General features: G+C 49.0%; 1 protein-coding gene across 3 annotated transcripts in view; it reads left to right on the top strand.

Moving 5' to 3' along the window:
• Nucleotides 1-13419, top strand: part of CDKL1 (cyclin dependent kinase like 1) — a 33811-nt gene that overhangs the window by 7020 nt on the left and 13372 nt on the right. For all 3 annotated transcript variants that reach the window (XM_065403935.1, XM_065403934.1, XM_065403933.1), the window contains exons 2-4: nucleotides 6628-6749; nucleotides 11735-11807; nucleotides 12975-13065. In XM_065403935.1, coding sequence (XP_065260007.1) covers nucleotides 6628-6749; nucleotides 11735-11807; nucleotides 12975-13065 — 286 coding nt within the window. The remainder of the gene's footprint in view (nucleotides 1-6627; nucleotides 6750-11734; nucleotides 11808-12974; nucleotides 13066-13419) is intronic.

Genomic DNA, 13419 nt, shown 5'->3' with positions numbered 1-13419 from the left:
GGTCGCGACGCCGCTCACTCAGATTTGGCCCGGCCCCATCTCCACAAGGGTGTTCCCGCTGCCCCGTCACAGCATCGTGACCTGACGCACAGGGTGGTGGCGCCGCTCGGATTTGGCCTGGCTGCCTCTCCAGCCGTTAGGCCACCCAGCTCCAGAGCAGGGCTGGGGGGAGGGGGCCTCTCTCGTTGCTCCCTTGCCAAGTTCAGGTTCTCAAAGTGGGGGCAGTGGCCCTTCGGCACCCCCATCTCCGGCACCTGCATAGGCAGTCTGGCCTGCAGTTGGAGGGTTGAGCCTTGTTGCAGCCTGTTAGGAGCTCAGACAAAGGGCCTGGCACCTCGTTTCCTGCTCGGACATCGATACAGCAGCGAGAGCCGACCCACTTCTAATCTGTTGATCTGGCCAAGTGGCAAGGGAAAACCACGGCCGGAAGCAGCTGCCAGGTTTGTCCCCGCTGGCAGGAAGGGTGGATTTCCCCCATTGCCAATGATCTGGGGTGACTGAACCCCAATTTGCTCTGCGGAGGAGGTGATGCAGCAGGTGCTGGGGTGGAGGCCAAAAGACCCATCTATAGTTGGCGATTCTCATCGTCATGTCTCATTAGTGCTACGTTGTGACTGCAAATAATCTTGACGCCTGGACCTCTGCAGGGTTCTACTGGGATGAGTTGGGTTTGTGTGTGAAATGACTGTACCACTGAACAAAGCGGAAGTGATTGGCTGCAACTGATATCACGCTACTGTCTGTGCCCGCTGCTGACTGTTTCCTTCCAGTTGTGTAGTAATTGGCCCTTATTAGGAACGATAGTCCTCATCTTCACACCCCCCATGATGGGCCTGTGTATCCCACCTGGGGTAAGTGACCCACCCCAGAAACGCTGAACTTTATAGTCAACGCTGTCTTGGGAGTTTTCTCTAGTGCCCGTCACCTACCGATCTGAGCCCTTCCCAAGTGTGATCCAGGGGGTGCTGCAGCCACTCACGTGGAGGGCTAAGGCTTCTGGGGGCCGGCACATCATATGGTCCATAGCATTGCAGTGAGCTGAGCCGCCCGGAGTTGTTTCCCAGTGAATTGGGCAGGCAAGTTCTCTCGCTTCCTGGGTGCACAAGGGCAAACGTGGGATGGCATTGGAGAGCTAGCGGCGCTCGAACGGCACCAGCCGCGTCCACACTGCAGACAGCTTGGATTAGCACGCGATAAACTTTGCTCCTTTGAGCTTGAGATTCTGCCGCTTCTTGGACCAGGCAATTTGAGTGAAGAGCATCACAACTCTTGAGTTGAACGCTTCCGTGTGTGGATGGGAAACACTGGGGTTAACTGTGCAGTGAAGATGAGCCCTAATTTGCATATTGCTTCAAGGTGCTTATCCTGTTGTTTTGTGTGTCCCCGTGTTTGGGCTTTATTTGGTTAAGGGGGTTTGATCTATGTTGGTAATGGACAGCATCCTCCAGGCAGGGCACCTCTTGTGTGGCTAACGTCCCCTACTTTAGAACTTGTGCCCTGTAACGCCGGCTACAAACCACGACAGTGTTCAGTAATGTCCTGATATAGGGTCCAACCTGCAGCATAAGGTGAAGAATAGAGTTCCATCTTATGAACCACACAGCAGTGCAGTTGCATTAACATTACTCCTTTCCATAGAGAACAATTACTGAAGCTGCCGGGTACCTCAGCTCTGGCATTGCAAAGGGAATGAGGAAAAAAAATAATTCAGTGCAACAGAAGGAAAAATAAGATCTTTTCCCTATCAGGTTAGTAGAGGATTGTGTAGCTATAACCGAAAGCTGTCATCCATGCCACCAACTGACTATCGATAGTATACGTAGCTGCAACAGGTGACCATGAGCAGTACTGAGTGGGTTGGGATTAGGAGGGGGAAGTCTTCTCTGCTGCTGCCTGACAACACCCAGTGGTGACACTAAAAAACTGAACGCAGCTTTCTTTTGCTAGATCCCATCTACTGCAACTCACAAAGGCACTGCGAGAGGTAATGGCAGATTTATGGGGCCTTTGAGTGCACAATTATGGCTGGGGACTGACTGATGCATTAAAGATCTGAACGTTCTTTGCCCAGAGCCGTATTGTTCAACTAGAAATTAATGATCTTAGCTGCAGCCTGCTAAAATTCTGCACATAAGCTGTAATTTACTAGCCAAGTTTGACCACACAGCCCTCTCCTCGGTCTCCCCGGTGGAGTCTTAGAGCTTAGGAGAGTAATCAAATATCTGCAGCGCCGGCTTTCAGAGCATTGTTCTTGTGGTGCTTTCAATGGGGAAAGTAAATCTGGATACATGATATTAAAAATATCCCAACTTTTATTTCAAACTCCAGTTCAAACACACACGGTGACTGTTCCGCATTAAGGACAATGTACAGATAAGCACCTTTGAAACTTTAAATGGGTTTGAGTTTCAGTCTCGCTTTCTAAACAGTGGTGACCACGGCCTGTTTGTTCTCTCCTGTGTGTGTTGCGTTGCCACAATGGTCACTTATTTAAAAAAAAACATCTCCAGGAGAGTCTCGTCTTGAGTCTGTGTTTTACTGCGACCCGGGATGTGTGGGCACAGGCCAGTCTGACGCATGCAAGCTGCTCGGGTTTTTAAAGCCTGCTGCATTTCAATGATCTGACCCTACGATTGGGAGAAATACTGGCCAGATAGTCTTATGGGAAGACTTCTAATCGCTGGGCAAGACCTGGACTTATTCCAGCAATTGCGCGAGTTGTTATCTGTCTGTGTAACCCTAGCATCCGGAGGCTGGGTTATTGAATTTAAACCTCCCAGCTCTTTTGAGGGTGTTTCCTGTTGGTAGTAATGTACCCCTGAAATATTAGCCTGGGCTAATGTTCACATGATTGGGAAGCAAAATTCCTGAAAGGTGAATATGTATTTTTCAACGTTTGGCCATTCTGTGCTGCCTCCAGTCACCCTGCCTGCCCCTTTCATTCCCATCCCCCACTGGTCAGCAAGAATCTTGCTGTTGGAAGGCCTGTGATATGGTTTTCTTTCAGAACCAAGCGGGGCCGAGGGTCTGCAGTTCTTGCCATCTGGGCTACATTCAGGGCTCTCTGGCGCCCTCTGGTGGCTGGGCAGCAGCCCCAGAAACCTCCTCCCGCTCACAGAGCTGGGCCTTTCAGCTCCAGCAATAAAGGTTCGTGCTCTTAGATCCGAGGGTTATGAGTTCAGTGCCCACTGCTGACAACCCACGCAGCGGCATCATGGCCCGTCTGGAAGTTATTTTAGAGACAAGAATAGGGATGCTGGTGGAGTGGGGAAGGTGTGAGGTGGGGGGAGGGAGAATGGATGGATTTACCTTGGGATATACATGTGTGTTCCCCCTATGGTTTGAGAGCCGCACTGTGATACTTCTCCCCTCCCTCCCTTTCTCTTTCCTGTACATTTTGGTGGTGGTACTTCAGCTGGAGGGACTAATAATCTGAGGGTGGCCAGAGCCCGTGTTACAGGTGCCCCGGTCACAGCAGAGGGACCAGTGAGAGCGACTTGCAACTTCACAGGGTAATCATTAGGCAAATTGGCTCTCCACAGCCATTCAGAGTGCAGCAGTTTTGCATAACCAGAATCAGCTGTGGGTCCGTTAATAAGTGCCCCGCAACCCCGCGCTCGGCTCGGCAGAACCAATTGCATTTCGGCCTCAGGTGCTGCCATCTGCATCGTGCAGGGCGGGGACCCAGTTTGTGGCTCTTGTGGTAGCTGTCTGTAGGGCATTGTAAGCGAAGCTCTTTCAAGGCCCGAAAGATGAATGGTACCCACCGCTGCTCTCTGCTGCGCTATGTCTTGCTTGTGAAGCACACAGACCATAATGATTCGAATAGGCTGGCGCTCACCTCTGCTCTTCTCCTGAAGAACTCACAGCCTGCCGGGCGGGAGGTGTTTTCAGTTCGCTTGATTTCAGCCAGCCAGATTTCCATCTTCTGCCCCAGGGACAGAAATATAACTAAATATGGGGTGCGGTGGGTGTATGCCTCTGTTTTGATAAAGGACGTGTATTCATTCGCGTGGGGATGGTTATAACTGGAAGCTCACATGCAAGCTCCTGAGTTTCATCGGTCACCTCTGTAATTCATTTCGGTGGCCCCTGGCTCGTGTATTATGATGTAGGTCAGAGGTTCTCAAACTGTGGGTTGGGACCCCAAAGTGGGTCGCCAGGGCTGATGCTAGACTTACTGGGGCCCAGGGCCAAAGCCCAAGCCCCACCGCCCGGGGCTGAAGCCGAAGCCCGAGGGCTTCAGCCCTGGGCGGCGGGGCTCAGGTCCCAGGCCCTCTGCCTGGGCTTTGACTTTGGCCCCCTTCCCCACCAGGGGTGGTTCGGCTCAGGCTTTGGCTTTGACCCCCCGACCCGGGGCAGCAGTGCTCGGGCGGGCTCAGGCTTCGGTCCCCCGTCCTGGGCTTGTGTTGTAATTTTGGTTGTCAGAAGAGGGTTGCGGTGCAATGAAATTTGAGAACCCCTGGTGTAGGTGAATAGGAGCTTTGCTACATCGCTCATTAGCTCCGATACTTCTACTTGTCTCCCTCTGCCCCCGCCTATAACCTAAACAGCCCCGATCTTCCCAACCTCTCCTCACACACACGTCTTTTCATGCCTTTCCTCACTTTTCCTTCCCTTTGGCTGGGGCCCTTTTCTACATCCTTTGTGAGAGGATTCAGAGTAGCAGCCGTGTTAGTCTGTATCCGCAAAAAGAACAGGAGTACTTGTGGCACCTTAGAGACTAACCAATTTATTAGAGCATAAGCTTTCGTGGGCTACAACCCACTTCTTCGGATGTAGCCCCCGAAAGCTTATGTTCTAATAAATTCGTTAGTCTCTAAGGTGCCACAAGTACTCCTGTTATTTTTGTGAGAGGAGATGAGCAAACTCACCATAGTATTCAAGGGGAGGGCAAGTCATTGACATATCTAATGGTGTTATAACTTCAGTATCGTTCTGTATCCTTTCTTAACATAATCTAGCATCTCTTCTAGCTGCTGTTGTACTCTGAGCAGATGTTTTTACTGAGCTGTCTGCAGTGCGGCTTTTAACCGGCATGGTTATATCGAATCCATCACACCGGAAAGAACTAGTCACACTTGTATTTACCTTGCACTTCTCTACTTAATCCGCAATTGATTTGTCTGGTCAGCCTAGACCCTCCTTACAGTCTTCTCCAATGTTGGCTAATTTAAATAATTTTTCTCTGCTATTTTGCTGCTCATTCCCTTTTCCGAATCGTTCGTTCACATCTTAAAAGATGGCCTAGTACAGAACCTTGGAGATGCCTTGTTGTCAGTTTCCTGTGTTGAAAATTCATTGTTTATTCTAGAACTCAATCCAGCACAAATTTTAGGATGTCTGTCTTTGTAAGCATGGTTGTAATTCCCTTGAAGTCAATGGGACTACTCATCTGATTAAAATTGCCCATGTGCCTAACTGCTCTGCTGGACCGGGGGCCAGCTCTGTTTTCTATTCCTTTACCAGTTACTTGTCCATGCACCTTGTTTTAAAAAAAAAAAACCAAAATAAAAAACAAACGTTAACAATACCAGGAAGTGGAATAACAATTTCATATTGCAACAGACAACCTAAAGGATCCAGATGTGCCAGATCTTCATACGCACATTAAGAATCTTGGTCTGAAGTTCTTTGGTAAGGAAGCCCCTGATACCAAGCAAAACAAAAACAAAAAATCACTTCCGAATGAACCCCTCAAAAGCTGAGACCGTGAATTAGCAAAGCAAGGAGCGGGAGGTTTCACTGTGTCATTGGGGGAGATTCTCAATGTCTTAGTCCCAAAAAGGCTTCTAACATTTATATAAAAGCTTTTTTCAGCAGCTATAAGGTCTTATTGTGTGTATTTCCGAGCCATTGTCTAAGGAGACTCTCTTCTTCCACTGGTACAGTCAGAGGCTAGATACTATGGGTATGTCTACACTACAGGATTAATCCGAATTTATATAATTCGAATTTAGGAAACCGATTTTATAAATTCGAATGTATTCGGCCACACTAGGCACCATTAATTCGGTGGTGTGCGTCCAAGCTACCGTAGTAGCATCGATTTCCAGAGCGTTGCATTGTGGGTAGCCAATAACATCTAATTGCCAATAACATCGAATTGCGGCCACACTAACCTTAATTCGGATTAACAATACCGATTTTGACGCTACTCCTCTCGTCGAGGAGGAGTACAGAAATCGAATTAAAGGGCTCTTTAATTCGAATTAAATGGCTTCGTTGTGTGGACGGGTCAAGCGTTAATTCGAATTAAAGCAGCTAAATCCGAATTAAAGTCGTAGTGTAGACCAGGCCTAAGTGATGGATGATACAGAAATACCTGTGATGGATAGAAATTATTTTTTGCCTGCCAGCATCTTCTCTAGTCGGTGGCTGTTTAAGCCAAGTTTATCTGTGGCCCCAGCTGTCTCCGAAAATAACTAACCACTAGCCTCTTCCGGCCCTGGTTGTGGCAGGTTGGTCCCCCTATTGTGCAAGCTGGCTGATTCAAGGTGTTTTGTGTAAGAAGTGTTCTTCCCCCATCTCCCCCCCGCCCCACTTTTCAGCTCCAAGCTGCAGGACGGGGCAGTGAGCCGTCCGGGGCTGTGTTACTAAGTAGACCGCTCCATTGTGTGTTCACAGCAACTGAAGCACCCCAACCTGGTCAACCTGCTGGAAGTCTTCAGGAGGAAACGGAAGCTCCACTTGGTCTTTGAATACTGTGACCACACGGTTCTCCATGAGCTGGACAAGTACCCGCGGGGGTGAGTAGCCGGCTCCTGGGCTGCGGAGGGGTTTGGGGGAGAGCGAGGGAGAGTTCGTGGGAGTCGCTTACGGCCCCAGAGCGCTCTCAGGAGGGTCTCATTAATAACTGTCGGGGCGACGTGAAGGCTGCCCGGCACAGTGCACTTGACCCTCTCGGTTACTGTGGTTTAGCGATGCTGTCCCAAAGAATTGCCCAAAGAGCCTGGGAGTGCTGCTACCCAGAGCTGCTCACCAAGGAGATCATGTCGCTCAGCCTGAGCATGCAGAGTAATAGCTCGCCTGCTTGACAGGAGCAAACTGGAGCGGAGAGAAGAGCTTGAGAGACCTCTGAAATCCTAACGCTGCAAACAGCCCCCAGGCCCAGAGAGCAGCAGGCAGCCCGAGAGCCCGCAGCAGTAGTCGCATTCCACGTCCACCTCCATGATTGCTTGTGAGGAGCAATGAAATTAACCTGTGGGTGGCTCGAGAAGTGCAGTGGCTGCTGGTGTCCTACCAGACAGGTGTCCATCAGCCACCCTGCAAAGCCCACCTTTCCGGCCGCCTGTCGGTATTATTTTGTGTGTGTCCCCCTATGGGGAGATGAGTTTGGCCTACACCCACACTGTTTAGATGAGAAGAAATAATAGCCCAGTCTGGCCTGGATTGCCAGCCAGTCTGATGCTGAGTGAGCATCGGCCTGAAATTCTCTCTCCCATCCCTCACCAAGGTGGACGCTCCGGGTCTGGGTTTGAGCTCAGGGGGAGGGAAGCCTGCACGGCTGCCTGTTTGTGGTTGACTAGAGAGTCTAGGGGGCTTTGCTGTCCGGGGCTATATTCACTCTAGCTCCTGTGATAAACCCAGCATCCATTTCCTGTTTAGAGATTAAAATAATCTCTGGCCCAAGTGATTGCGCTCAACTTTGCTTTCGCTGGGTCCCATAAAATCTCCCTCTAGCCTGTCCCTGCTGGGCTCTTGTTGATTGCTTAGACTGGATTGTGAGAACTTGCAGCGGTTTTGCTATTGTCTCTTCTCCCGACTCCCCAGTTCTACTGAGCAGGGCACGTTGACTCGGCTCAATCTGTAGCCTGTGAGGCCAGTTACCCAACCCATGCGCGGTCATTAATAATGTGACGGGCATGGTCGGTCAGGCAGAACTCATGGCTTTCTGCGGTCTGGCTCGCTCTCCGGACAAACAGAATCAGGCACGGCTTTGGCAGAGAGTTACCCTGGCATGTACCATGCATGCGCCACTGTGGTTTATGTTCATGCCCCTGAGAGCTCTCAGCACTTCCCTTCAAGCAGCCATCTGTGCAAAACAGGAGCGGTGTGTACAGAGGAAAGAAACATTCTCCGTTCTGGTGTCTGTCTGGTTTGTGACGTGATATAAACGATGCTCTGCTGAAATGTACGACCGTGAGTTACTCCTGGTGATTTGGTGCTGAGGAAATGCTCAGTGTAAGTTTACAAATCATTTTGCAGGCCTTACGTTAGCTGAATGGTCGGTGGGAAGCTAATTGATTGAGGGGTTGGTGGAACAAGAGCCGTTGCTCTCATGGGTGAGTAGCTTCAGCAGAAAAATTGGGCGTGCTGATGGGAGATAAACTTTGTAAGCAAGGCAGCAGCTTCCCTAGCACGCTGGCTAGAGTCTGGGAACGTGGAGTCAGGAAATGGGATGCGTAGCCCCCATCAGGGCAGACCCCTGACGTTCACTGTCTCTTCATTCCAAACAACTCCAGTTTGAACTAATAAGTTTACTGTAGGCTGAATAGAACTGATGCTCTAATTAGAATAATCTTGGTCTCCGTTACTCTGAACGGACAGTTGTCCTGAGAACGGGAGCTGGGTTTGTACAGAACGTAGGTATGTGTTCGGACCGCACTGAGCACAATGGAGCCTGGATCCTGACTGGAGCTAAGCGAAGCTGTTCTCTGTGCGTTCAGGGCCTTTCACAGTGGAGCCCTGCTTTCTGATTGGGACTCACGCCGCAATACAAATAAACACTAATACATATATCCTCATTAGTAAAGGATTCAAGGATAGGAATATAATTAATGCCAGTCAACATGGTTTTATTGAAAATCGGCCTTGTCGAACCTGATTTCCTTCTTTGAGGAGCTTACAGGTTTGATAGATAAAAGTAAATACATACATGTAATAGACTTGCCTTAGGACCACGCACCGTTCTGATTAAAAAATTAGCACTATCCAATATCAATAAAGCACAGGTTAAATGGATTAACGTGTGCCTTGATATTGGATAGTGCTAATATTTTAAATAAATTTAGGGGGCATGGATCAGCCTTCGCGTCACACTGCCCGTCAGTACCCGGGTCGGGCCGGGAAAGCTAATGATCCAACCAGCGGACCCAATTCAGTGATGAATGCTGGTCACGTGCTGCCTGAGACACGCTGCGCATCTGCTAAGAAGAATGGATTAAGATGTATCTCAAAAAGTAGTTGTCAATAGTGAATTACCATCAAACGGGGTGTCCCTAGTGGGGTTCCACAAGGTTTGGTTCTAGGCCTGACAATGTTCAACATTTTCATCAATGATCTGTGAGTAAATACAAAATCACTGCTGATGAAATTTGCAGGTGACACAAAGGCTGGCGGAATACGCAATGAGAGAGCAGTTGCACAGAGTGGTCTGGATGCTTGGTAAGCTGGGACAGATGCCGGGTCGTACATATAGGAACAAAGAATGCGGGCCCTGCCTACAGCATGGGGGACTGTCGTGGGAAGCAGTGACTCTGGAAAGGATTTCTGGGTCGTAGCAGATGGGCAGCTCCTGGTGAGCTCCCCGCGTGGTGATGTGGCAAGAAGGGCTAATGTGATCCCGGGGTGTACAAACGGGAGTAGGGGCAGGGGAGGCGACGTTACCTCTGCATGTGGCATCGGTGAGACCGACACTAGGACACAGTGTCCTCGGTTTTGAAAGGATATTGAAAAATTGGAGAGGGCGCCGAGAAGAGCCACAGACACTATTTGAAAGCAGGAGAAAATGCCTCGCAGTGACAGACTGAGAGTCCAGTCTGTCTAGTTTACCAAACGGAGATTGAGAGGTGACTTGATTAGAGTGTAGCCGTACCTTCACAGGGAGAAAATACCGCAAACTAAAGGGGTCTTTATTCTGGCGGAGCATGGCAGAACAGGAACTAGTGGCTGGACATTAAATCCAGGCACAACTTTTTAACCATGAGGGCGATTAACCCCTGGAACAAGCTACCAAGGGAGGTGGTGGATTCTCCATCCCTTGGTGTCTTGAAGTCAAGACTTGATGCCTTTCTGGATGACCTGCATTAGCCAAACACAAGTGAATGGGCTCAATACACGGGGTAACAGGGTGACATTTAAGGGCTGTGTGGTATCCAGGAGGTGAGACTAGATGATTTAATGGTCCCTTCTGCCCTTAAACTCTCTAAGGCCATGAATCATCCAGAACAATGTAACGCTTTTCAAAATAGCCAGCACTGAAAATAATGAGATGATTTGTCACTGCTGAGTTCCTTAGTGTTTGTTCACTTGAAAATACTTTTTATGGACGTTTCCAGGAATCTGAGCTAAAGCTTCAGTTGACCTAGAGCAGGAGTATAAAGGGAACAGTTATTTGTAATAGCGAAGGGTTTATGCAGAAGGAAACAAGAATTAAAAAACAACATCTCACATTGGAATGTCCCATTGCAGTTGCAGGCAGGGCTGGTGGCACTGCCTCTCATTAAAGCTGCCTGGCATGACCTGTTCAGACCCTGTTTTTTGTTAATTCGAACTCTGCCGAATGTTAACCTGATGTCAGCTCGTACTGCAGTCGGAGGGCAGCACTCTAGGTCATGTCATTCGGAGACCGTTTCCGGAGCACAGCTCTAGCCCTGATACGGCAGCATTGGCAGGAGAGCCGGAAAGGTGACATGCAAAGGCTCTCCCTCTTTTTTTGGCTTCTTTAAGATGGATGAAAAAGGCTTGAAAGGCATAAAACGTTTGTGTTGGGCCTTTGAAACCTCAGGACTGTCAGCTCTGCCCTCCCTGGTGTGGCTGGGGGACCTCGTGAATGTCTGAGGATGCGTATGTCTGTCGCAGCCCATAACCGTGGGGAGGCGGGTGCTGAATCTTTAGAGATGTCCCCTCTCTAAAATGTTGGTTAGCCATCGACGTTAAACAGATGGGAGGGAACAGAGCAAATCCTTCCTCTCTCATTTGCTCAACTTTCACTCTCTTGGCGTTGGTGACCTAGCGATCTGACGGGATCACAGGTCAGTGGTGGCCTCAGTGTTGTGATTTGTCTCGCTGGCTCCGGCACCGGCAGGGGAGAGCCGGTGTAGACCGGCCGTTGGCATTGTTCGTAGGATGTCAGAAGAGTTAATGGTGCAGGACATGTGAATGATGAGACTAGCCACAGGACAGGAGGCGCCAGTAGCCAGCCCGCATCAGTGTTTGGTTGCCAGGGGGCAGACGCAATGTCGGCTAGATGTGAATGGCACCAAAAACCTTGGATCGGGCTCAGCTGGTGTAAATCTTTGTGTCTTGTCATTGTAAACTGAAATCGCAAGGCCCCTCAGCGCTCGCCCGAATCTGTTCGGCGTTTGGAATAGCGCTGGAAAGTACATAGTGCCCTTCAGGACAGACCTTGAAGCTACTACAGACTTAACACCTGTATTTGAAGGGTCTCTGTAGAACTCCATATAGAGTTTCTGGCTGCAGCATAAAAATGTGGGGAGAGTAGACAGGCAACAGATAGAAAAAGCCTCTGTTGTCAGTAACGTGGGTGGACTTTTCTCCGGGTTCCTGTAATTATAGAGTGGGTAGGCTGAGGATTAAATCTGTATTTCTTGTAACTTGTCTCTACTAAGTGAAGTCTCTGTAAATGGTCCCAAAGTGTTGCATTGGGGGATCTGTTCTTCCTGATTGCTTTGGCTGTAGATGGCATTACATTTTGCTGGCATTTAAGTTTAACTCCTTTCTCCTAATTTCATTTAAAAATAAATGTACTCCTTGTGCTTTTTTAAAACAGGGTCCCAGAGCATCTCGTGAAGAGCATAACTTGGCAGACCCTCCAAGCTGTAAACTTTTGCCATAAACACAATGTAAGTCCCATAAACACTAGCGCCGTATATCAGAGTGTTGCTTTGAAGTGGGTACAGATTCTGTTACAATCTCCCAGGTCTGGTATACTCTGTGCTGGGGAGTCAACAAGATTTTTGTCATCTTTTTATAGAAAACACCCACCTTTAGTGTTGCTACAAGCTCCTGAATATCATTATTTAGATTCCTGAGGTTCGTTGTCAGAGTGATTTTATGCTAACAACTTCAGGTGAGCTTCCCGCCTAAACAATCGCCTGTAGCAGTGTGTCCTTCTGGGAGAACTGTCACCAATCGCAGCCATGTGCAGAGAACAGACCTGATATCTAGTCATTCAAGGCCTGATTCAGCACCTACTGGATTCAATGAAAGTCTTTTTATTGACTCTAGTGGGTGTTGGATCAGGCCCCTAGTGAAAAGTTTCAAAAGCGACATGTGCTAAGATCTGTGCTAAGGGACCAGCTAACCTCTGCTTTCAGGAGGTGGATCGTAGTGTTAGGCTAAATAAAAATTGCACAGGAAACCTAAGCACGCTTTAACCAGGCTGCGTATGAGGAGGTAGAGTGGGAGAGTTGCTTATCAGAGGTGCTTCTTACTGAGAGCTTAGCTGGTATCTTCTTCATTTTTATTTATCTGCCCAGGGCTGACTTAAGAGGTGGGAGGGAGACCTCTTTGGAACAAACATTTTGTTTCCACCAGTAGAGCCGCGTCAGACCGAGCCACAGGAACCTGGCAGCCTGCCTCGCTGGCTTGCAGAATTTGTTGTTTTGTCTCTTTCTCTCTCTTCCTTTCATCCCTCCACCATTACATTGATGGATTGTATTTGGTGCTAGTCGGCCCAGTAAACCTTGCACATGTAAAGAGCTCTGTGACTGTCCATCACGCCGCTCCATTATTTCACACTGGGCCACTTGAGTCGAATGGGGGTTGTCGGAGCGATGCAGGACTATGCAGCTGAAATTGTGGACGTGCATAGTATCTTCTCCCAAGTGTGAAGTGAAAGACCAGGGTATTGTAGGACCCAGCAGGATGCTGCTTTAACAGTTAAAGAGTCTTTCCGTCTTCTGTTAACGATCGATGGCAGGTGAGGGCGCTCAGCAACGGGAAAATGGCAGAATTAACCTGTTCCAGATTTCGATACTTGCTCCTGATTCACTTGTTTGTGTTTCCAGTGCATACATCGGGATGTGAAGCCAGAAAACATCCTAATAACTAAGCATGTGGTCATTAAACTTTGTGACTTTGGATTTGCTCGCATACTAAGTAAGTGCAGGTAACTTCTTCCATGTAATATGTGTGTTTAAAACACAAAGTGTTTGACCTGCTATTTACATGCTATTAAGGACTCTGTCTGAGGGCAGTCCTGCCTGGAATGCCCTCCTGTGGCAGGCTGTGGCACAACAAGTGCACTTGCCTCAGTTTCCCTGCCTCAGTTTCCCCTCTATACAACCCATGCAAAGCAATATTCTCATGCAGCAAATTCAAGCCGATTTATTTATATAAAGTTCCACAGTCCACAGATCCCTCATAGTAAAAGCAATTCCTCTCAAACCTCCCCCAGAAAACAAGGCTACACTCACCCAGGCCTCTCTGCCCTGGCTCCCGGTATCCACCCTC

This window comes from Emys orbicularis, chromosome 4, assembly GCF_028017835.1.
Source record: "Emys orbicularis isolate rEmyOrb1 chromosome 4, rEmyOrb1.hap1, whole genome shotgun sequence".
Taxonomy (NCBI): domain Eukaryota; kingdom Metazoa; phylum Chordata; order Testudines; family Emydidae; genus Emys; species Emys orbicularis.
This window is presented reverse-complemented; position numbering and strand designations above follow the sequence as displayed.